At 55.4% G+C, this 23,536-nt stretch overlaps 1 protein-coding gene across 2 annotated transcripts in view; it reads left to right on the top strand.

Moving 5' to 3' along the window:
- ndnl2 (necdin-like 2) overlaps nucleotides 1–20,190 on the top strand; it is a 41,887-nt gene extending 21,697 nt beyond the window's left edge. For both annotated transcript variants that reach the window (XM_038782259.1, XM_038782258.1), the window contains exons 6-11: nucleotides 11,377–11,471; nucleotides 12,979–13,058; nucleotides 18,109–18,151; nucleotides 18,511–18,573; nucleotides 19,164–19,278; nucleotides 19,503–20,190. In XM_038782259.1, the coding sequence (XP_038638187.1) occupies nucleotides 11,377–11,471; nucleotides 12,979–13,058; nucleotides 18,109–18,151; nucleotides 18,511–18,573; nucleotides 19,164–19,278; nucleotides 19,503–19,586 (480 nt within the window). In that variant the 3' untranslated portion in view covers nucleotides 19,587–20,190. The remainder of the gene's footprint in view (nucleotides 1–11,376; nucleotides 11,472–12,978; nucleotides 13,059–18,108; nucleotides 18,152–18,510; nucleotides 18,574–19,163; nucleotides 19,279–19,502) is intronic.
- Nucleotides 20,191–23,536: the final 3,346 nt, after the last annotated feature.

Raw genomic sequence — 23,536 nt, 5'->3', positions numbered from 1 at the left:
ACTCTGTCTCGCTCGCTCTCTCCCTCCGTCTCGCTCGCTCTCTCCCTCCGTCTCGCTCGCTCTCTCCCTCTGTCTCGCTCGCTCTCTCCCTCCTTCTCGCTCGCTCTCTCCCTCCGTCTCGCTCGCTCTCTCCCTCCGTCTCCGCTCGCTCTCTCCCTCCCTCTCGCTCGCTCTCTCCCTCCCTCTCGCTCGCTCTCTCCCTCCGTCTCGCTCGCTCTCTCCCTCCGTCTCGCTCACTCTCTCGCTCTCTCCCTCCGTCTCGCTCGCTCTCTCCCTCCGTCTCGCTCGCTCTCTCCCTCCGTCTCGCTCGCTCTCTCCCTCCGTCTCGCTCGCTCTCTCCCTCCGTCTCGCTCGCTCTCTCCCTCCGTCTCGCTCGCTCTCTCCCTCCGTCTCGCTCGCTCTCTCCCTCCGTCTCGCTCGCTATCTCCCTCCGTCTCGCTCTCTCCCTCCGTCTCGCTCGCTCTCCATCCCCGCCTCTCCGCTCTCGCTCGCTCTCTCCCTCCGTCTCGCTCGCTCTCTCCCTCCGTCTCGCTCGCTCTCTCCCTCCGTCTCGCTCGCTCTCTCCCTCCGTCTCGCTCGCTCTCTCCCTCCCTCCGTCTCGCTCGCTCTCTCCCTCCCTCCGTCTCGCTCGCTCTCTCCCTCCCTCCGTCTCGCTCGCTCTCTCCCTCCCTCCGTCTCGCTCGCTCTCTCCCTCCCTCCGTCTCGCTCGCTCTCTCACTCCCTCCGTCTCGCTCGCTCTCTCCCTCCCTCCGTCTCGCTCGCTCTCTCCCTCCCTCCGTCTCGCTCGCTCTCATCCCCCCCTCCGTCTCGCTCGCTCTCATCCCTCCCTCCGTCTCGCTCGCTCTCTCCCTCCCTCCGTCTCGCTCGCTCTCTCCCTCCCTCCGTCTCGCTCGCTCTCTCCCTCCCTCCGTCTCGCTCGCTCTCTCCCTCCCTCCGTCTCGCTCGCTCTCTCCCTCCCTCCGTCTCGCTCGCATCTCATCCCTCCCTCCGTCTCGCTCGCTCTCTCCCTCCCTCCGTCTCGCTCGCTCTCTCCCTCCCTCCGTCTCTCTCTCCCTCCCTCCGTCTCTCTCTCCCTCCCTCCGTCTCTCTCTCCCTCCCTCCGTCTCTCTCTCCCTCCCTCCGTCTCTCTCTCCCTCCCTCCGTCTCTCTCTCCCTCCCTCCGTCTCTCTCTCCCTCCCTCCCTCCGTCTCGCTCGCGCTCTCCCTCCCTCCGTCTCGCTCGCGCTCTCCCTCCCTCCGTCTCGCTCGCTCTCCTCCCTCCCTCCGTCTCGCTCGCTCTCCTCCCTCCCTCCGTCTCGCTCGCTCTCTCCCTCCCTCCGTCTCGCTCGCTCTCTCCCCTCCCTCCGTCTCGCTCGCTCTCTCCCCCCCTCCGTCTCGCTCGCTCTCCTCCCTCCCTCCGTCTCGCTCGCTCTCTCCCTCCCTCCGTCTCGCTCGCTCTCTCCCTCCCTCCGTCTCGCTCGCTCTCTCCCTCCCTCCGTCTCGCTCGCTCTCTCCCTCCCTCCGTCTCGCTCGCTCTCTCCCTCCGTCTCGCTCGCTCTACGTTCTCTGCCCCTCACTCTCTCTGCCCCTCACTCTCTCTGCCCCTCACTCTGCCCCTCACTCTCTCTGCCCCTCACTCTCTCTGCCCCTCACTCTCTCTGCCCCTCACTCTCTCTGCCCCTCACTCTCTCTGCGCCTCACTCTCTCTGCCCCTCACTCTCTCTGCGCCTCACTCTCTCTGCGCCTCACTCTCTCTGCGCCTCAGTCTCTCTGCGCCTCAGTCTCTCTGCCCCTCAGTCTCTCTGCCCCTCAGTCTCTCTGCCCCTCAGTCTCTCTGCCCCTCAGTCTCTCTGCCCCTCAGTCTCTCTGCCCCTCAGTCTCTCTGCCCCTCAGTCTCTCTGCCCCTCAGTCTCTGCCCCTCAGTCTCTGCCCCTCAGTCTCTCTGCCCCTCAGTCTCTCTGCCCCTCAGTCTCTCTGCCCCTCAGTCTCTCTGCCCCTCAGTCTCTCTGCCCCTCAGTCTCTCTGCGCCTCAGTCTCTCTGCGCCTCAGTCTCTCTGCGCCTCAGTCTCTCTGCCCCTCAGTCTCTCTGCCCCTCAGTGTCTCTGCCCCTCTCTCTCTGCCTCTCACTCTCTCTGCGCCTCACTCTCTCTGCGCCTCACTCTCTCTGCGCCTCACTCTCTCTGCGCCTCACTCTCTCTGCGCCTCACTCTCTCTGCCCCTCACTCTCTCTGCCCCTCACTCTCTCTGCCCCTCACTCTCTCTGCCCCTCACTCTCTCTGCCCCTCACTCTCTCTCTGCCCCTCACTCTCTCTGCCCCTCACTCTCTCTGCCTCTCACTCTCTCTGCGCCTCAGTCTCCTACTTTGTCTCACTAATGAGCCCCCAATTTATTATGGACCAGCATTTAGAGAACCCCAAAGTGTATCATGGAGTTCACCTGACCCACAACTTTTAATAGATTGTGATTGTGAGCACAGGGCGTACTTTGCAGGTGTGATGCAACAGAGATCTCAAGTATTTTTAAACAGAACAATGTTTATTCAATGAATCCAGTTAACGTTTTATAAACACACAGTAAACATCTTATGAACGACCAACACAAATACCCCCCCCAAAGATACGGTACTCCATAGGTAACCCTGAATAACTTCCCGAACAACAACCATAAGCCAAACGCCTTTATTCCTACAAAACAGTAGGTTTGCATTCCTTACAGAAACAGGTAATACTTATAATTATAATTAAATAAAATTATCAAGTGATCTGGAGACATTCTTTAGCATGCGGAGAGAGTCCTAAATACACCTCCTTGGTGTGGATGCAGCTCCCCAACTGAAAGTAAAACTCAGAGTCACAAACAGCTTCCAGCTCAAAACGAAACTGCAGCCACTTGAGAAGACAAACATTTCTTAAAGTGACACTCCCATGACACCTCCCCCCAAGAAAAAAAAACATCAACTTTAAGATGGTTTTATTTTTCACCTTTTCACTTTCTTTGAAGCAAAATTGACAAATATACCTTTCTGTAAACAAAAACAAAACATGCAAATATTTATAATAACAGTCCATTCTAATTCTTCTTCCTCCCCCGAAACTGCTTCTCTTCATCACATTCATGACAAAGCATCAGCGATCACATTTTCTCGTCCCGCCACATGTATTATTTTTAAATGAAATGGCTGCAACAATAAACTCATCGAAACAATCTGGCATTGTTATTACGGATTCACTCCAAAAACGTCAGTGGATTATGATCAATGCGTATAATTGTTTCAGACGGATTGCTGGTAATATAAATTTGAAAATGTTGCAAAGCCAGCACCAAGCCTCCTCCTCAATCGTTGAAAACTTCTTCTGGTGCTTATTTAATTTCTTTGAAAAATAACCAATAGGCCGCTGTAGCCCTTCGTCGTCGTCTTGCAACAGCGCAGCACCTACGCCCAGATCACTCGCATCAACAGCCACTTTGAATGGTTCTGTGTAATTTGGAGTGGCCAACACAGGAGCAGTGGTTAACACAGCCTTCAGGCCGTCAAATGCCTGTTGACACTCCGCTGTCCACTGAAATTCGCGACGCCTCTTGAGCAAGTCCGTCAGTGGAGCGACCACACTACTAAAATTCGGTCCAAATTTCCAGTAAAATGTCAAGAAATCGCATTATTTCCCTTCTGTGTCAAGGGTATTGGAAACTCCCCAATAACTTTTGTTTTCACATCCTCTGTGACCATTCGACCTTGTCCGATTGGCCAAGGAAAGTGACTTGGGCTTATCCAAATTCACTTTTGGCTAGGTTTATCACCAAACCCGCCTCCTGAAGTCGATCGAATAACTCCCTCAGATGCTTCAAATGTTCTGTCCATGTCTGACTAAAAATCACCAGATCGTCGATGTATACCGCACAATTGGGTATTCCTGAAACAACTTTGTTAGTTAACAGTTGAAATGTGGCTGGGGTGTTTTTCATGCCAAATGGCAGAACCATCTGGAGTCACAAAAGCTGAAATCACCTTTGTCCTTTCAGATAAAGGTCCCTGCCAGTAACCGTTCAGTAAATCCAGTTTGGAAATAAAAGCAGATTGTCCCACCTTCACAATGCAGTCCTCCAAACGTGGGATAGGATAAGAGTCCGTTCTTGTAACTGCAATAACCTTTCTATAGTCCACACACAACCGTTGGGTACCGTCTGGTTTAGGTACCATCACTATGGGTGAGCTGCATTGGCTGAAACCTATTCAATTATGCCATTTTTAAGCATACTCTCAATCTCTTTGTTAACCTGTGCCAATTTTAAAGGGTTAAGTCTATATGGATGTTGTTTGATAGGAACAACATTTCCCACATCTACATCGTGTATAGGCGTTCTTACCACATAATTCACCTCACTTAATTTCCTTTAAGTCTGATACGGTCCACAAGCGTTTAAAGGTTCACCTACCACTGGTAACAACACTAAAACTTTATCTCCACAGGCAAAACTACAAACTTTTGTTTTCTTGTCCGCTACCCGTTTCATCACATTTTGTGCAACTTTAAATGTTGTCTAGCCAATTCACCTGCTCTATTTAATCGTTCCCTAAAATTTGACACATAATCCAATAATGTAATTTCTGATTTCTCACTCACCAATTTTTCCTTAATCAATTTAAGTGGTCCTCTTACCACATGACCAAAAATTAGTTCAAAAGGACTAAATTTGGTAGACTCATTAGGCGCATCCCTAATTGCAATCAATACGAATGGGATTCCTTTATCCCAATCCTCTGGATAATCTTGACAATAAGACCTCAACATTGTCATTAATATCTGATGCCACCTTTCTAACGCTCCCTGCGATTCTGGATGATACGCAGTTGATTTAAATTGTTTTATTCCTAAGCTATCCATAACTTCTGTGAATAACTCTGATGTAAAATTTGATCCTTGATCCGATTGAATTTCTGTGGGTAATCCATATCTAATAAAGAATTTAAGTAACTCCTCCACAATCCTTTTAGCTGTAATATTACTTCCTGGAATGGCCTCTGGAAACCTAGTAGACACATCCATCATAGTCAAAAGATATTGATTCCCACTTTTCGATTCAGGAAGCGGATTAGGACCAATCAATTAGGACCCTTGTAAAAGATTCCTCAAATGCTGGAATGGGTATTAAGGGCTCTGGTTTTATCACTGCTTGAGGTTTCCTTATCACTTGACATGTGTGATGCTTGACAAAATTTAACTACATCTTTATGTAGTCCAGGCCAATAAAAATGTTTTTGTATTTTAGCTTGAGTTTTCCTTATTCCCAAATGACCTCCCACTGGTACCTCATGTGCAACTTGCAACACCTCCTTTCTATACCCTACCGGCAATATCACTTGACGAACTTCTGCCCACTTTTCATCCGCCTGCATATGTACAGGTCTCCATTTTTTAATCAAGACATCACTTTTACGGTAATAACGTTCTGGTATACACTCTTCTGCGTATGCTTTCTGATACATCTGTTTTATTTCAACATCTTTTTGTTGTAACTCTGCCAATTTTCCTGAACTAAAAATATCCGCCTCATGCTCCACCTGTTCTTGTTCTTTTTCAACCATCTGATCAAAAATCGTTTCTGATAATTGCACTTCAACTTCATCTTCACTCTTTGATTTCTCCTCTTGTCTTAACCTGTGACTTTGCGACCTTGTTACTACACAATCCGGAAAAATCCCAGGATATTTGTCCTTCAACACTTCAGTTTCTGATTTTCCACTGGTTTATCAACCACAGTAGGCATCACTCCCCCCCCCCCCCCCCCCCCCCGGCGATCCAGCTATATCATTACCCAGGATAAACTGTATTCCTGGACAAGATCGTTTCTCTACTACTCCTACTACCACTTCACCACTCTTCACTGGACTTTCCAACCTTACCTTATATAATGGAACAGTACTCCTATCACCCTGAATTCCACATATTACCACCTTTTTTGGCAATATTCCTCCCAAACTACATAATTCCTCATCTCTTCTCATCAAAGATTGACTAGCTCCCGTATCTCTTAAAATGGTGACTTCTTTACCTACTCCTCCAGGTACACATTTAAAAAAAATAATCAATTTAGAGTACCCAATTAATTTTTTCCAATTAAGGGGCAATTTAGTGTGGCCAATTCACCTACCCTGCACATCTTTGGGTTGTGGGGGCGGACCCACGCAATCCCGGGGAGAATGTGCAAACTCCACACGGACAGTGACCCAGAGCCGGGATCGAACCTGGGACCTCGGCGCATGAGGCAGCAGTGCTAACCCACTGTGCCACCCTGCTTCCCTCCTCCTGGTACACATGAGTAAACATTACCCACACGAGTAAATTGTTTAAAGACATCTGGCACCTTCTTAACAATTACTTCTTGAACAGGCTGTACAATCGTTTGCACCTCCTTCGCTTCCCTTGGGTTTTCCTTCACCACTCTAACAAATCCCACTGTCTTATCCTGTTTTACCACATCAGCCTTCCCAGTGCTTTTCTTCAACCACCAACACTGTGACTTTACACGGCCTAGTTTATTACAGTGAAAACATTTGAAACTTTTCATCTCTTTTCCACCCTCCTGGATTTCTTTTTTAATCTGAGATACACTCTCTTCATTGTCTCCCATCAGATCATCTTTACCGTTACCACTTGAGTATTTCCCATGTCCCCAGTTTCTATCCCTCACCGGCTGAAACTGATGTTGGAAACCAAGCTTTGATTTATGAACTAATTCATAATCATCTGCCATTTCTGCTGCTAACCTCACAGTTTTAACCCTCTGTTCTTCCACATGAGTTCTCAGGAATTGAATTTTTAAACTCCTCCAAAAGTATAATTTCTCTGAGAGCTTCATACGTTTGGTGTATTTTCAAAGCCCTTATCCACCTATCAAAATTACTCAGCCTTTCAAACGCCTTGTATGTTTGACCAAATTCTTTCCTTAAATTTCTCAACCTTTGTCTGTAAGCGTCAGGCACTAGTTCATATGCACCTAAGATGGATTTCTTCACCTCCTCATACGTCCCAGATACCTCCTCTGATAGTGATGCAAACACTTCACTAGCCCTACCTACCAGCTTTGTTTGAATCAGTAATACCTACATTCCTGTGGCCATTTCATTTGTTTAGCTACCTTCTCAAATGAAATGAAAAAGGCTTCTACCTCCTTCTCATCAAACCTTGGCGATGCTTGGACATATTTAAATAGATTCCCACCAAGCCTTCGACTATGACGCTCTTTCTCTTGATCCTCATCACTATCCTCCAACTGTATGTTTCCCTTTACGTCTGCCAATTTTAACTGACTGTCATGTTTCATGGCCATTTTCTGAAGTTCAAACTCTCTCTTTTTCCCTTTCCTCTCTCTCTTTTTTGTTTCCTCTCTCTTTTTCTTTTTCCCTGACCTATATCTCCCTTTCTCTTTCTTGTCGTTCTGCTGGGGCTAATCTTTCTTTTTCCCTCATTTCGTATTCAAGCTGCTTTAATTCTTTATCATGTTCAAGTTGCTTAATCTGTAACTGAATGTTTGCCATTTCTAATGAATTGGACTGCATCTCGGGCAATTTTAAATGCTCAGCTGCCGCCGTAAGTGCCTCTTCTTTTCGTATGCTGTCAGGTAACGTTAACTGCAATGTTTTTGCCAAATCTAAAATCCTTTTTTTAGTCTCTGTCCCTAAGGTACTGCGCGTGACCTCCTCCACCCCCAAAAACCTCCGAGCCGCTGATCGAGCCATTGTCCACAACACACTCCCAACTTAAACTAGAATACCACACCTGAAAAGCACCCACAATATGCTCATCCCTCACTGTCTTTAAGTTCACTAAGCCAATCCAATGGATAGACTTTTATCCCGGCCGAACCCCCAATTTGTTATGGGCCAGGGTTTAGAGAACTCCAAAGTGTATCATGGAGTTCACCTGACCCACACCTTTTACTAGATTGTGGTATGGGGAGCACACGGCCCACTCTACAGGTGTGATGTAACAGAGAGCTAAAGTATTTTTAAACAAAACAATGTTTATTCTATGAATCCAGTTAACATTTTATAAACCCACAGTAAACATCTCAGCAACTACCAAGACAAATACCCCCCAAAGATGTGGTACTCCATAGGTAACCCATGGCAACATTCTGAACCACATCCATAAGCCAAACACCCTTTTTTCCAACAAAAACAGTAAAACCATAAGACAGGAGAAGAATTAGGCCACTCGGCCCATCGAGTCTGCTCCGCCATTCAATCATGGCTGATATTTTCTCATCCCCCATTCTCCTGCCTTCTCCCCATAACCCCTTATTAATCAAAAGTAGGTTTGCATTCCTTACAGAAATGATCAAGTGACCTGGAGACATTCTTTAGCATCCAGAGGGAGACACCAAAATACACCTCCTTGGTGTGGATGCAGCTCCCCAACTGAAAGCCGAAAGTAAAACTCAGCCAAAAACAGCTTCCAGCTCAAAACGAAAGTAAAAAGCAGAGCCAGGGCCCAGCTCCACCCACATTCTGACATCACTGCAGCCAGAGCCCAGCTCCACCCACACTCTGACATCACCGCAGCCAGAGCCCAGCTCCACCCACACTCTGACATCACTGCAGCCAGAGCTCAGCCCCACCCACACTCTGACATCACTGCAGCCAGAGCTCAGCTCCACCCACACTCTGACATCACTGCAGCCAGAGCCCAGCTCCACCCACACTCTGACATCACCGCAGCCAGAGCTCAGCTCCACCCACACTCTGACATCACCGCAGCCAGAGCCCAGCTCCACCCACACTCTGACATCACTGCAGCCAGGGCCCAGCTCCACCCACACTCTGACATCACTGCAGCCAGAGCTCAGCTCCACCCACACTCTGACATCACTGCAGCCAGGGCCCAGCTCCACCCACACTCTGACATCACTGCAGCCAGAGCTCAGCTCCACCCACATTCTGACATCACTGCAGCCAGGGCCCAGCTCCACCCACACGCTGACATCACCGCAGCCAGAGCTTAGCTCCACCCACACTCTGACATCACTGCAGCCAGAGCTCAGCTCCACCCACACTCTGACATCACTGCAGCCAGAGCTCAGCTCCACCCACACTCTGACATCACTGCAGCCAGAGCTCAGCTCCACCCACACTCTGATATCACTGCAGCCAGAGCTCAGCTCCACCCACACTCTGACATCACTGCAGCCAGAGCTCAGCTCCACCCACACTCTGACATCACCGCAGCCAGAGCTCAGCTCCACCCACACTCTGACATCACTGCAGCCAGAGCCCAGCTCCACCCACACTCTGACATCACCGCAGCCAGAGCTCAGCTCCACCCACACTCTGACATCACCGCAGCCAGAGCCCAGCTCCACCCACACTCTGACATCACTGCAGCCAGGGCCCAGCTCCACCCACACTCTGACATCACTGCAGCCAGAGCTCAGCTCCACCCACACTCTGACATCACTGCAGCCAGGGCCCAGCTCCACCCACACTCTGACATCACTGCAGCCAGAGCTCAGCTCCACCCACATTCTGACATCACTGCAGCCAGGGCCCAGCTCCACCCACACGCTGACATCACCGCAGCCAGAGCTTAGCTCCACCCACACTCTGACATCACTGCAGCCAGAGCTCAGCTCCACCCACACTCTGACATCACTGCAGCCAGAGCTCAGCTCCACCCACACTCTGACATCACTGCAGCCAGAGCTCAGCTCCACCCACACTCTGATATCACTGCAGCCAGAGCTCAGCTCCACCCACACTCTGACATCACTGCAGCCAGAGCTCAGCTCCACCCACACTCTGACATCACCGCAGCCAGAGCTCAGCTCCACCCACACTCTGACATCACTGCAGCCAGAGCTCAGCTCCACCCACACTCTGACATCACTGCAGCCACCTGAGAAGACAAACATTTCTTAAAGTAACATTCCCATGACACACTCTTTTGCTCACTCTCTCCTTGTTGTCCCTGTCTCTGTCCATCCCCATCCCTCCCCCCCACACCTATCCCACTACTCCTCCCTCTCCCTCCCCTTCCCCTCCCTCTCCCTCCCCTGCCCCTCTCTCTCCCCCTTCCTTCTCTCTCTCCCCCTTCCTTCTCTCTCTCCCCCTGCCCCTCTCTCTCCCTCCCCTGCCCCTCTCTCCCCCCCCTCTGCCCCTCTCGCTCCCTCCCCTGCCCTTCTCTCTCCCCCTTCCTTCTCTCCCCTTTCCCTCCCCTGCCCCTCTCTCTCCCCTGCTCCTCTCTCTCTCCCCTGCTCCTCTCTCTCTCCCCTGCTCCTCTCTCTCTCCCTCCCTGCCCCCTCTTTCTCTGCACCCTCTCTCTTTCTCCCCTGCGTTTCTCCCTCTCTCTCTGCCCCTCTCTTTCACTCCCTCCCTCTCCTGACCCTCTCTCTCCCTCCCCTGCCCCTCTCTCTCTCTCCCCTGACCCTCTCTCTCCCTCCCCTGCCCCTCTCCCTCCCCTGCCCCTCTCCCTCCCCACCCCCTCTCCCTCCCCACCCCTCTCCCTCCCCACCCCTCTCCCTCCCCACCCCCTCTCCCTCCCCACCCCTCTCCCTCCCCACCCCTCTCCCTCCCCACCCCTCTCCCTCCCCACCCCTCTCCCTCCCCACCCCTCTCCCTCCCCACCCCTCTCCCTCCCCACCCCTCTCCCTCCCCACCCCTCTCCCTCCCCACCCCTCTCCCTCCCCACCCCTCTCCCTCCCCGTCCTTCTCTCTCTCCCCCTTCCTTCTCTCTCTCCCCCTTCCTTCTCTCTCTCCCTCCCCTACCCCTCTCTCTCCCTCCCCTGCCCTCTCGCTCCCTCCCCTGCCCCTCTCTCTCCCTCCCCACCCCTCTCTCTCCCCTGCCCTTCTCTCTCCCCTTCCTTCTCTCTCTCCCCCTCCCCTCTCTCTCACTCCCCTGCTCCCCTCGCTTTCTCCCCTGCTCCACTCTCTCTTTCTCCCCTGCCTCTCTCCCCTCCCTCTCTCCCTTTCTCTCTCTCTCCTCTTTCTCCCCTGCCCCTCTCTCTCCCTCTTTTTCTCCCCCCTCACCCTTTCTCTCCCCTGCCTCTCTCCCTCCCTCCCCTGCCCCTCGCTCTCTCTCCCCTTCCCCTCTCTCTCTCGCTCCCTCCCCTGCCCCCCCTCTCTCTCTACCTCCCCTGTCCCCCCTCTCTCTCTACCTCCCCTGTCCCCCCTCTCTCTCCACCTTCCCTGTCCCTCTCTCCCTCCCCTTCCCCTCTCTGTCTCCCCCCCCCCCCTGTCCCTCTGTCTCTCCCCCTCCCTTGCTCTTTCTCTCTCTCTTCCCCCCCACCCTTTCTCTCCCTCCTCCTGCCCTTTCTCTCCCCCCCCCCCCCCTCTCTCTCTCCCCCCCCCCCCCCCCCCCCTCTCTCTCTCCTCTCCCCCCCCCCCCCCCCCCCCCCACTCTAGGTATTTGGCCTGGACCTGGTGGAGATCGACACTAAGAATCACGCCTACATCCTCGTGAACAAGCTGGGCCGTGTCGATGGTGACACCATGAATTGGTAATAGTCTGAGCCGTCACTGGCTGCCGGCGGTGTTTGCGAGATACCGGAGTGAGCCGGAGCTGCCGAGAGGGGAGGGCTTCCTCCTTTGTTCCCCGCAGACCAGCGATAAGTTTAATATTTATGGTATTAACATCCGGATCAAACAAGTGCCTGTTTATTGGCGTTCCTGCCTGTGCCGCAGCTCTGAGTTTACACTCTGAGGCCACTCAGCCCATCAGCCATACGCCCTCTCTCTGAAAGAGTTCCCCCTCCCGCTCGCAGTGCGGCAGCTGGTCAGCACCACAGTGGAGCTGGCAGTGGAAAGTGGGGTTACTATTGAGCAGAAACTGAACATGACCCAACTACAGGCGGCTCAGTAGCACAGTGGTCAGCACAGTTGCTTTGCAGCACCAGGGTCCCAGGTTCAGTTACCGGCTTGGGTCACTGTCTGTGCGGAGTCTGCATGTTCTCCCCGTGTGTGCGTGGGTTTCCTCCGGGGGCTCCGGTTTCCTCCCAGAGTCCAAAGATATGCGGGTTAGGTGGATTGGCCACAAGAAATTGCCCTTCTTGTCCAAAAAGATTAGGTTGGGTTACAGGGATAAGGTGGTGTGGGCTTGGGTAGGGTGCTCTATCCAAGAGCCGGTGCAGACTCGATGGGCTGAATAGCCTCCTGCACTGTAAATTCTATGATAATCTATGATATAAATACTGTGGCTACCAGAGCAGGTCAGAGGCTGGGAATCCTGTGGAGAGTAACTCACCTCCTGACCCCCCCCCAAAGCCTGTCCACCATCTACAAGGCACAAGTCAGGAGTGTGATGGACTCTCCCACTCGCCTGGATGAGCGCGGCTCCAACATCACTCGAGAAGCTCAATACCATCCAGGACAAAGCAGCCCCCCTCCCCCCGCTCGATCGATACGCTAACCCCCACCTTCAACACCCACTCTCTCCACCCACCGACGCACAGCGGCAGCCGTGTGTACCGTCTACAAGATGCACGGCAGCCACTCGCCAAGGCTCCTTTGACAGCGCCGCCCAAACCCACCACCTCTACCCCCTAGATGGACGAGGGCAGCAGACGCCACGGGGAACACCCACCGCCTGTAAGTTCCCCTCTCAGAGCCCCCCCCTGGAGGGAGAGGCTGAGATTGTTCTCCACAGAGTGGAGAAGGTACGGGGGAGATTTAATCAAGGGGTTCGCAATCAAGGGGGCGGGGGGAGGGGTGTCGATTGAGTAAATGGGGAGTGTTTCCCCATCGGCAGGGGTATCGGTAACCGGAGAGGACGTCGATTGGAGAGAGTCGGAGAAAGAACCAGAGAGGCGTGCAGGGAGAGACGGCGAGTTGTTGTGATCTGGGACGGGAAGGGAGGGTCTAATTGGATGGCTTGTTCACAGGGCCCAGCACAGGAGCAGTGGGCCGAAGGGTCTCCTTGTGATCTCTGTCTCTCCCCAGCCGGCTGCTCCTCAATGCACGGCAGGTTTGGCAGGATGTCCTGATTAAACTCTCCCTTTTGTTTGACAGGGGTGATGCTACGGCCAAAATGGGTCTCCTGATGGTCATCCTCTCCGTTATCTTCATGAAGGGCAATGTGGTGAAGGACTGTAAGGCTCTTTCTCAACTTGGTTTGTGTTTGTTACCGAGGAGACACATCCGGGTCAAACCTCCGGTTTCATAATTCCGTCTCGCACGTGGGAGCAGCTGACCCATTTACCCAGAATGCCAGGCTCCCCAATCACTGTGTCAACACCATAATCCCCTCCCTATCTCTGTAACCTCCTCCAGCCCCGACACCCCTCCCTATCTCTGTAACCTCCTCCAGCCCCGACACCCCTCCCTATCTCTGTAACCTCCTCCAGCCCCTCCAACCCTCCCTATCTCTGTGACCTCCTCCAGCCCCGACACCCCTCCCTATCTCTGTAACCTCCTCCAGCCCCTCCAACCCTCCCTATCTCTGTGACCTCCTCCAGCCCCGACACCCCTCCCTATCTCTGTAACCTCCTCCAGCCCCGACACCCCTATCTGTAACCTCCTCCAGCCCTCCAACCCTCCCTATCTCTGTAACCTCCTCCAGCCCCGACACCCCTCCCTATCTCTGTAACCTCCTCCAGCCCCGACACCCCTATCTGTAACCTCCTCCAGCCCTCCAACCCTCCCTATCTCTGTAACCTCCTCCAGCCCCTCCAACCCTCCCTATCTCTGTAACCTCCTCCAGCCCCGACACCCCTATCTGTAACCTCCTCCAGCCCTCCAACCCTCCCTATCTCTGTAACCTCCTCCAGCCCCGACACCCATCCCTATCTCTGTAGCCTCCTCCAGCCCCGACACCCCTCCCTATCTCTGTAACCTCCTCCAGCCCCGACACCCCTCCCTATCTCTGTAACCTCCTCCAGCCCTCCCTATCTCTGTAACCTCCTCCAGCCCCGACACCCCTCCCTATCTCGGTAACCTCCTGCAGCCCCTACAACCCTCCCTATCTCTGTAACCTCCTCCAGCCCCTACAACCCTCCCTATCTCTGTAACCTCCCCCAGCCCCTACACCCCTCCCTATCCCTGCAACCTCCTCCAGCCCCTCCAACCCTCCCTATCTCTGTAACCACTTCCAGCCCCGGCACCCTCCCTATCTCTGTAACCTCCTCCAGCCCCGACACCCCTCCCTATCTCTGTAACCTCCTCCAGCCCCTACACCCCTCCCTATCTCTGTAACCTCCTCCAGTCCCTACAACCCTCCCTATCTCTGTAACCTCCTCCAGCGCCTCCAACCCTCCCTATCTCTGTAACCACTTCCAGCCCCGGCACCCTCCCTATCTCTGTAACCTCCTCCAGCCCCTACAACCCTCCCTATCTCTGTAACCTCCTCCAGTCCCTACAACCCTCCCTATCTCTGTAACCTCCTCCAGCGCCTCCAACCCTCCCTATCTCTGTAACCTCCTCCAGCCCCAACACCCCTCCCTATCTCTGTCACCTCCTCCAACCCCTACAACCCTCCCTATCTCTGTCACCTCCTCCAACCCCTACAACCCTCCCTATCTCTGTCACCTCCTCCAACCCCTACACCCCTCCCTATCTCTGTAACCTCCTCCAGCCCCTCCAACCCTCCCTATCTCTGTAACCTCCCCCAGCCCCTACATCCCTCCCTATCTCTGTAACCTCCTCCAGCCCCGGCACCCTCCCTATCTCTGTAACCTCCCCCAGCCCCTACAACCCTCCCTATCTCTGTAACCTCCTCCAGCCCCTACAACCCTCCCTATCTCTGTAACCTCCTCCAGCCCCTACAACCCTCCCTATCTCTGTAACCTCCAGCCCCTACAACACTCCCTATCTCTGTAACCTCCTCCAGCCGCTACAACCCTCCCTATCTCTGTAACCTCCTCCAGCCCCTACATCCCTCCCTATCTCTGTAACCTCCTCCAGCCGCTACAACCCTCCCTATCTCTGTAACCTCCTCCAGCCCCTACAGCCCTCCCTATCTCTGTAACCTCCTCCGGCCGCTACAACCCTCCCTATCTCTGTAACCTCCTCCAGCCCCTACTACCCTCCCTATCTCTGTAACCTCCTCCAGCCCCTACAACCCTCCCTATCTCTGTAACCTCCTCCAGCCCCTACAACCCTCCCTATCTCTGTAACCTCCTCCAGCCCCAACAACCCTCCCTATCTCTGTAACCTCCTCCAGCCCCTACAACCCTCCCTATCTCTGTAACCTCCTCTAGCCCCTACAACCCTCCCTATCTCTGTAACCTCCTCCAGCCCCTACAACCCTCCCTATCTCTGTAACCTCCTCCAGCCCCCACAACCTGGGGTCAAATTCTGTCAGATCTACAACGTAATGAAGCTATCGGTGGGGGTTGGTGGGGTGGCGATGTTTAAAAGAAGTGGAAAGATTTGCATTGATATAGTGACTTCCACATCCTCTGCCTCCTAACATTCCTCACAGGTTAGGAATCACTGTAATTGTTGGCAGCCATTCGCACGATTCCAGTTGTCAGGTTCTCTGGCTGGACAACCGGTCACAGGCTGTGTAACTCCCCTGCAGCACCCTGCAGTCAGCTCACCCTGCAGTCAGCTCACCCTGCAGTCAGCTCACCCTGCAGTCAGCTCACCCGCAGCACCCTGCAGTCAGCTCACCCGCAACACCCTGCAGTCAGCTCACCCGCAGCACCCTGCAGTCAGCTCACCCGCGACACCCTGCAGTCAGCTCACCCGCGACACCCTGCAGTCAGCTCACCCTGCAGTCAGCTCACCCTGCAGTCAGCTCACCCGCAACACCCGGTGTCCCACACTCAGCTCGGCGCCAGGAAGCCCCTGGGTTCCAGGCGGCTCATCCTGCCTGGTCCAGTGCTGAGGGAGCGCCGCCCCGTCGGAGGGTCAGTGCTGAGGGAGCCCCGCACTGTGGGAGGGTCAGTGCTGAGGGAGTGCCGCACTGTCAGAGGGTCAGTGCTGAGGGAGCGCCGCCCCGTCGGAGGGTCAGTGCTGAGGGAGCGCCGCACTGTGGGAGGGTCAGTACTGAGGGAGCGCCGCCCCGTCGGAGGGTCAGTGCTGAGGGAGCGCCGCCCCGTCGGAGGGTCAGTGCTGAGGGAGCGCCGCACTGTCAGAGGGTCAGTGCTGAGGGAGCGTCGCACTGTCGGAGGGTCAGTGCTGAGGGAGCGCCGCACTGTTGGAGGGTCAGTGCTGAGGGAGTGCCGCACTGTCAGAGGGTCAGTGCTGAGAGAGCACCGCACTGTCGGAGGGTCAGTGCTGAGAGAGCGACGCACTGTCGGAGGGTCAGTGCTGAGGGAGCGCCGCACTGTCAGAGGGTCAGTGCTGAGGGAGCGCCGCACTGTGGGAGGGTCAGTGCTGAGGGAGCGCCGCACTGTCGGAGGGTCAGTGCTGAGGGAGCGCCGCACTGTCAGAGGGTCAGTGCTGAGGGAGCGCCGCACTGTTGGAGGGTCAGTGCTGAGGGAGTGTCGCACTGTCGGAGGGTCAGTGCTGAGGGAGTGCCGCCCCGTCGGAGGGTCAGTGCTGAGGGAGCGCCGCCCCGTCGGAGGGTCAGTGCTGAGGGAGTGCCGCACTGTTGGTGGGTCAGTGCTGAGGGAGCGCCGCACTGTCGGAGGGTCAGTGCTGAGGGAGCGCCGCACTGTCGGAGGGTCAGTGCTGAGGGAGCGCCGCACTGTCACAGGGTCAGTGCTGAGGGAGCACCGCACTGTGGGAGGGTCAGTGCTGAGGGAGCGCTGCACTGTCGGAGGGTCAGTGCTGAGGGAGCACCGCACTGTGGGAGGGTCAGTGCTGAGGGAGCGCCGCACTGTCGAAGTGTCAATGTTGAGGGAGCGCCGCACTGTCAGAGGGTCAGTACTGAGGGAGCGCCGCACTGTCAGAGGGTCAGTGCTGAGGGAGTGCCGCACTGTCGGAGGGTCAGTGCTGAGGGAGCGCCGCACTGTCGGAGGGTCAGTGCTGAGGGAGTGCCGCACTGTCAGAGGGTCAGTGCTGAGGGAGTGCCGCACTGTCGGAGGGTCAGTGCTGAGGGAGCGCCGCACTGTCGGAGGGTCAGTGCTGAGGGAATGCCGCACAGTCGGAGGGTCAGTGCTCAGGGAGCGCCGCACTGTCGGAGGGTCAGTGCTGAGGGAGCGCCACACTGTCGAAGTGTCAATGTTGAGGGAGCGTCGCACTGTCAGGGGGTCAGTGCTGAGGGAGTGCAGCACTGTCGGAGGGTCAGTGTTGAGGGAGCGCCGCACTGTCGGAGGGCCAGTGCTGAGGGAGCGCCGCACTGTCGGAGGGTCAGTGCTGAGGGAGCGCCGCACTGTCAGGGGGTCAGTGCTGAGGGAGTGCAGCACTGTCGGAGGGTCAGTGTTGAGGGAGCGCCGCACTGTCGGAGGGTCAGTGCTGAGGGAGCGCCGCACTGTCGGAGGGTCAGTGCTGAGGGAGCGCCGCACTGTCGGAGGACCAGTGCTGAGGGAACGCCGCACTGTCGGAGGGTCAGTGCTGAGGGAGCGCCGCACTGTCGGAGGGTCAGTGCTGAGGGAGCGCCACACTGTCGGAGGGTCAGTGCTGAGGGAATGCCGCACTGTCGGACGGTCAGTGCTGAGGGAGCGCCGCACTGTTGGAGGGTCAGTGCTGAGGGAGCACCGCACTGTCAGAGGGTCAATGCTGAGGGAGCACCGCACTGTCAGAGGGGCAATGCTGAGGGAGTGCCGCACTGTCGGACGGTCAGTGCTGAGGGAGCGCCGCACTGTCAGAGGGTCAGTGCTGAGGGAGCGCCGCACTGTTGGAGGGTCAGTGCTGAGAGAGCGCCGCACTGTCGGAGGGTCAGTGCTGAGGGAGCGCCGTACTGTTGGAGGGTCAGTGCTGAGGGAGCGCTGCACTGTCGGAGGGTCAGTGCTGAGGGAGCGCTGCACTGTCGGAGGTGCAACCTTTTAATGTTGAGAGATTAAATGTGAGACTTTCGAGTAGATCTAGGAGACTCCAGTCCCGGTGGCTCTTTACGGGATCCTGCTGTGCATAGTTTGGCAGCCGCATTTCCCCAGGCTTCTGAAAACGAACGTGATTTGGCCATGAGGAGCTTCAGGAGCTCGTGAGGTGGTGGAAGGGAGAGCTGGAGAAATATGGGTCTCCCGGTGGGTGGGGAGCTATTTGAAGTCGCTGTGAACCTGTATTTAACACTCTCTCTCTCTCTCTCTCTAGCACTGCTGTGGCACATCCTCAAGAAGCTGCGAGTCGATCCCAGGTAACTCCTCCCCAATACTCTTCAACCCGATGTTTGGAGCCAAGGCCCTGGGGGTGGTTGTGGTTGGTTGGAGGGGGCCGCGGTGGGGGTTGGCGGGTTGGTAGTGGTGGAGCTGCCCATTTCACCGCTCTGTGGCCTCCTCCCGACTTGCGCTGGAGCTAACCGGACTTTGCGTCGATTCGGTGAATTCCTGACCTCGGAAGGGCTTGAGGGATAACTTCGGAGTTGGCCACTGGCTTCCCTCCCCACCGTCACCCTTCCCGTTCTCGTCCTGGCCACCCTGAGCCGTCTTTCTGGGCCGTCGGACGGCGGGCTTCCCTTTTGGACTGATGTGTTTGTTTTCCCTCCCTCCCCTTCAGCGAGAGGCACGCCGACTTCGGAGACGTCAAGAAGCTGATCACGGAGGAGTTTGTCAAGCAGAAGTGAGTGGGGACGGGGCATTGGCGCCCCCCCCTGTGGACTGGGGGGGGCGGGGCTGTAACGCTGCCGTTCCGTCCGTACCCACCCTCGGCAGGTTATCCAATGAGGGAAGGTCGGAGAGGCCGAGCTCTTATCCTGCTGGGTGTTTAGAAGATTCAGGGGCGACTTGATCAAAACCTTTCAGATCCTGAGATGGGGGGGTCTCAACAGGGTGGGTGTGGAGAGGCTGTTTCCTCTTGTGGGACAATCTGGCGGGGGGTCACTGTTTAAAAATAAGGGGGTCGCCCATTTCAGACGGAGATGAGGAGAGATTTTTTTCTCTCAGAGGGTCGAGGTTCTCCGGAACTTTCTTCCTCGAAAGGCGGGAAGCAGAATCTGGGAATGTTTTTAAAGCGGAGGTGGACAAATTCTTGATTAACGAGGGGGGGGGGTGAAAGGTCATCGGGGTGGATTGGCGGGAGGGTGGGGTCAAGGGGACAGTGTGATCAGCCGCAGTCGTATTGAATGGGGAGCAGCCTGGAGGAGGCCCGGCAGCCCTTCCCCCACCCCCTTAGTTCCTGACCATCTCTCTCTTTCCTCCCTCCACTGCCAGGTACCTGGATTACTCGCGGGTACTTCACACGGACCCCGTGGAGTACGAGTTTCGCTGGGGGCCCCGGGCTGCGAAGGAAACGTCCAAGCTGAAGGTCCTGGAATTCGTCGCTAAGGTAGATGAACTGTAGAATCAAACTCGACCCGGGAGCCGATGCTCGAATCGGGAAGGGGTCCCTCGAGGGGGAAGTGGGGAAAGGTACGGGACGAATTGGAGAACCCTGTCAATGGGGCTGGGGCAGGTGCGATGGGCCGAACGGTCCTCCTGAGCTTTGCAATGACCCCGACACCTCCCCCCCCCCTCCCACCCCACCACCATTAATCTCCCTTTGCCTTCCAGATGCACAATGACCAGGATCCGAAGACGTGGGCCACACAGTACAAAGAAGCCCAGCAAGAGGCCAGCGCCCTGGCCAAGAGCTGACCCAACACAGGAGGCCGGTGCCCGAGCCGACAGCGTGGGGGTTCTCGTGCATCATCCTCAAAACCCCCCCCCACCCACCCAATGGGCGAACAGTAAATGTCCAAATGTTGACACGGCGATCGGTCCCGATCGACCCCCACCCCTCTCTTTGCAGATACTGACCTTCCGCGCGGGCTTGTTGAACCAGCATTCAGCCTACCTCGTCGCTCCCGCCGCCCCTCGTTTCCGTCTCTCCCCCCCCCCCCCACCCCACCCACCCACAGCGCCAGCTACCCACAAGGCCTGTGTGCCGTGCGGAGGTCAAGGTGCGCCAGTTTGATGTACCGGACACGGCCAAGCTCGCGCAGCTATCCTCCCCATTTCCTAAATTCCCGATCGGCCTTTCTGTCTGGGTTTTGACTGACCCCCCCCCCCCGCCCCACCCCTGTTGAGTGTTCCCCACTATTGCATTCCCTCACAGAGCTTCAGGGAAGGCAATGGAGCGAGGGACATGGCTGTCGCGTGTTTAAATATTTCCTAGCTCAGGATTTCGTTTGAGTTGTTTATATCTGTGTTTTTCTAACCGCAAGCAGTAATGTGATTAAACTGAGCTTTTTGTCACGGCTTTTGCCCAGGTGTGCTTGTCTCGTTCGACCTCGTTGTCTGCCGCTGATTCCCCTCCCTCGCCTGCCCAGTATCCCTCGCGCGCAAGGCCACGCCCGCCTGCATCTTTCCTGCACCTGCAGCATTGTGGACGGGTTGGTTTGGCTGGAGCGGGTCGTATTTTGTCCTTGGTGGGGCCGGGCGGGTGGTGGGGGGGATTGGAAGCAGGTTCTCGCGCAAGAGGGAGAATTGGGCCAATGGCTGAAGGGGAAAGATTTGCAGAGCTGTTGCAGGGGGCAGCTGGGTGGCACAGTGGTTGGCAGTGCTCCCTCACGGCGCCAGGGTTCAATTCCGGCCTTGGGAGACTGTCCGTATGGAGTTTGCACTTTCTCCTCGTGTCCGCCTGGGTTTCCTCCCACAGTCCAAAGATGCGCAGGTTAGGTGGGCTTATGGGGATCGGGTGGTACAATGGGCCTGGGTAGGGTGCCCTTTCGGAGGGTCATTGCAGACTCGATGGGCTGAATGGTCTCATTCTGCATTGTCGGGCTTCTATTGGGCGGGGGGGAGAAGTGGGACTAATTGGACAGCTCTTGAAAAGATTGAACATGGATGCGATGGGCTACTCTTGCTGCCCCGTTTTGTGGTCGGCGCCTCTTGTTCATCTTCCTGCCGCAGTGCATTCCGCCCGCTCCGAGCGCCTGGAGAAACTGAAGGAGGGCGGCGGAGTGGGACTGAGGGTGGCCCCCTCCCAACTGCGGGAGATGGCCCATCGCATCCGTGCTCTACACCAGGGGCTTACCGGCCGTGACTGCGCCGTGTCAGTCAGCGCTGAGCCTTGGAATTGGAGCGGCCTCTCTCTCGGGCACAAGCCTGGTCAAAATATGTGGGTCACCTTAAAGCCACGTGTACCCCCCCCCCCCCCCCCCCCCACTCCGCTTCCCCACTCTCACCCACCCTCGCTCCGTTGAGGCGGGAACGCCACATTCGGTGTTGCCATGGTAGCGGGTGTACCCGGAAAGGTGACAAATTCAGACCCCAGTTTTCTTTTGACCTCCAGGCCAGATTTTCCTGAGGCCCTGCCTCCGCCTTCAACTCTGCTGAGGTGTCCACGGGGCAGGGGAGCTATTTGGCAGCAGCGGAAATTCCCGGTGATCCTCCGCCCTCCATCTTTGGGAGGAGGGTGGGGGGAAGCCAGGCTTTCTCCGAGTTCCTCTGAAACCTCAGTCCGGGCGACCATGAGGGACGGAATTGCGGTGGGGGGGGGGGGCACGGCTGAGGACCTGCCGATGCTGAGGCAACGTTGATAGGGGGAGAGCCCTGCACACTCAATGCATTGACCCTCACCTTGCCGCTCGGCAGCGAGGAGCACTGTGTGAGAAGGAAATGAGTACATCGGAAACACAGAATACACCAGACCCATCACATCGACCTGCTGGGCACGGGGAGCTTTATATATCAATAAACAGATACCCGGGAGTGAGTTAGACTGGAATCTAATCGAGGGGTTCGGGGTGGTTTATATATAGAATAACAGATACCCGGGAGTGAGTTACAGACTGGAATCTAATCGAGGGGTTCAGGGTGGTTTATATATAGAATAACAGATACCTGGGAGTGAGTTACAGACTGGAATCTAATCGAGGGGTTCAGGGTGGTTTATATATAGAATAACAGATACCTGGGAGTGAGTTACAGACTGGAATCTAATCGAGGGGTTTGGGGTGGTTTATATATAGAATAACAGATACCCGGGAGTGAGTTACAGACTGGAATCTAATCGAGGGGTTCAGGGTTGTTTATATATAGGATAACAGATACCCGGGAGTGAGTTACAGACTGGAATCTAATCGAGGGGTTCGGGATGGTTTATATATAGAATAACAGATACCCGGGAGTGAGTTACAGACTGGAATCTAATAGAGGGGTTCGGGGTGGCTTATATATAGAATAACAGATACCCGGGAGTGAGTTACAGACTGGAATCTAATCGAGGGGTTCAGGGTGGTTTATATATAGAATAACAGATACCCGGGAGTGAGTTACAGACTGGAATCTAATCAAGGGGTACGGGGTGGTTTATATATAGAATAACAGATACCCGGGAGTGAGTTACAAACTGGAATCTAATCGAGGGGTTCGGGGTGGTTTATATATAGAATAACAGATACCCGGGAGTGAGTTACAGACTGGAATCTAATCGAGGGGCTCGGGGTGGTTTATATACAGAATAACAGATACCCGGGAGTGAGTTACAGACTGGAATCTAATCGAGGGGCTCGGGGTGGTTTATATATAGAATAACAGATACCCGGGAGTGAGTTACAGACTGGAATCTAATCGAGGGGTTGGTGTTACATCCAGAAAAACAGCGAATCACAAGAGGCCGTTTCTTTGCAGTGAACTGTTTAATAGAATTGAACAGTGCTCCATATTGGATATCTAATACTGTATGTGACTGCATCATATACAAACACGATATCATTTAATCTAACATTAACCGTATTCCATACATGAGTTATACATCACTTTGAGTATGGATGGTGGGGGGCGAGGAGTGGGGAGGTCAATCACAATCCATTTGTATTTGTTGTGTAGACGTTCCTCCCTTTGGCCCACCACCCCTCCCCCCCCTGCCGACGCCCCTTCCCATCTAAGACGTGCAATTGTTTTTTAAGACTCCACTGCCGTGTTCGCTCGTGAGCGCAACGTTTTCCAAGTGCGGGGGTTGGGGCTGGTGCTTGCCGCCTGCACCGCATGGGTAAGAGGGGTCATGTTGTTGGGCAACGCTGCGTCGATGCCGACTGTTTAAATCCCCTCTCCCGGGTGAGATCCTTCAAACCCGCTTCCCCGAGCCCAGGCACCCCACCCTGGTGAGGTGGGTCGTGCGCGCCTTGAGCCGTTCGGCTTGCCCTCTCTCCCCACCCCTCCCCTCCCCGTGCTACTGCAGGACAACCTTGCAGGATGGGGGGGGTGGGGGGGCTTCATAGGTGAACCTTTCTGCCTCTCTTTCAACCACGCCTCTCTCTTGAAGCACCCTTGGGTTGACACTCTCTTTTCGTGGTTGCCACGGGGCGAGGGATTGTGAGGAAAGATTCGTCCATTCATGGTTTTGTGGGGGGAGGGGCGTGGTTCAGGTTTACCAGGAGATGATTATCCTGCCGTCCCCTTGCCCCGTTTCGGTGCCCCTTCCTGCACATGGCCGCAGTAATCCTCTTGGGGGAGCTGGCGGGGGTAGTGGGGGGGGGGGGGGGGGGCGACTTCCCGCTCTGGGCCTCCTCGATTAGGCTGCTTGACGTGTTTTCCGCTGCCATTTCCGCAGCGATTGGGGGGAGGGGGGGTGCGGGCATCCCCGTCCGGGGGGGGTGCAG

This window comes from Scyliorhinus canicula, chromosome 21 (assembly GCF_902713615.1).
Source record: "Scyliorhinus canicula chromosome 21, sScyCan1.1, whole genome shotgun sequence".
Classification (NCBI taxonomy): Eukaryota; Metazoa; Chordata; class Chondrichthyes; order Carcharhiniformes; family Scyliorhinidae; genus Scyliorhinus; species Scyliorhinus canicula.
Note: the sequence above shows the minus strand (reverse complement) of the source record. Positions and strands in the feature narration are given on the sequence as shown.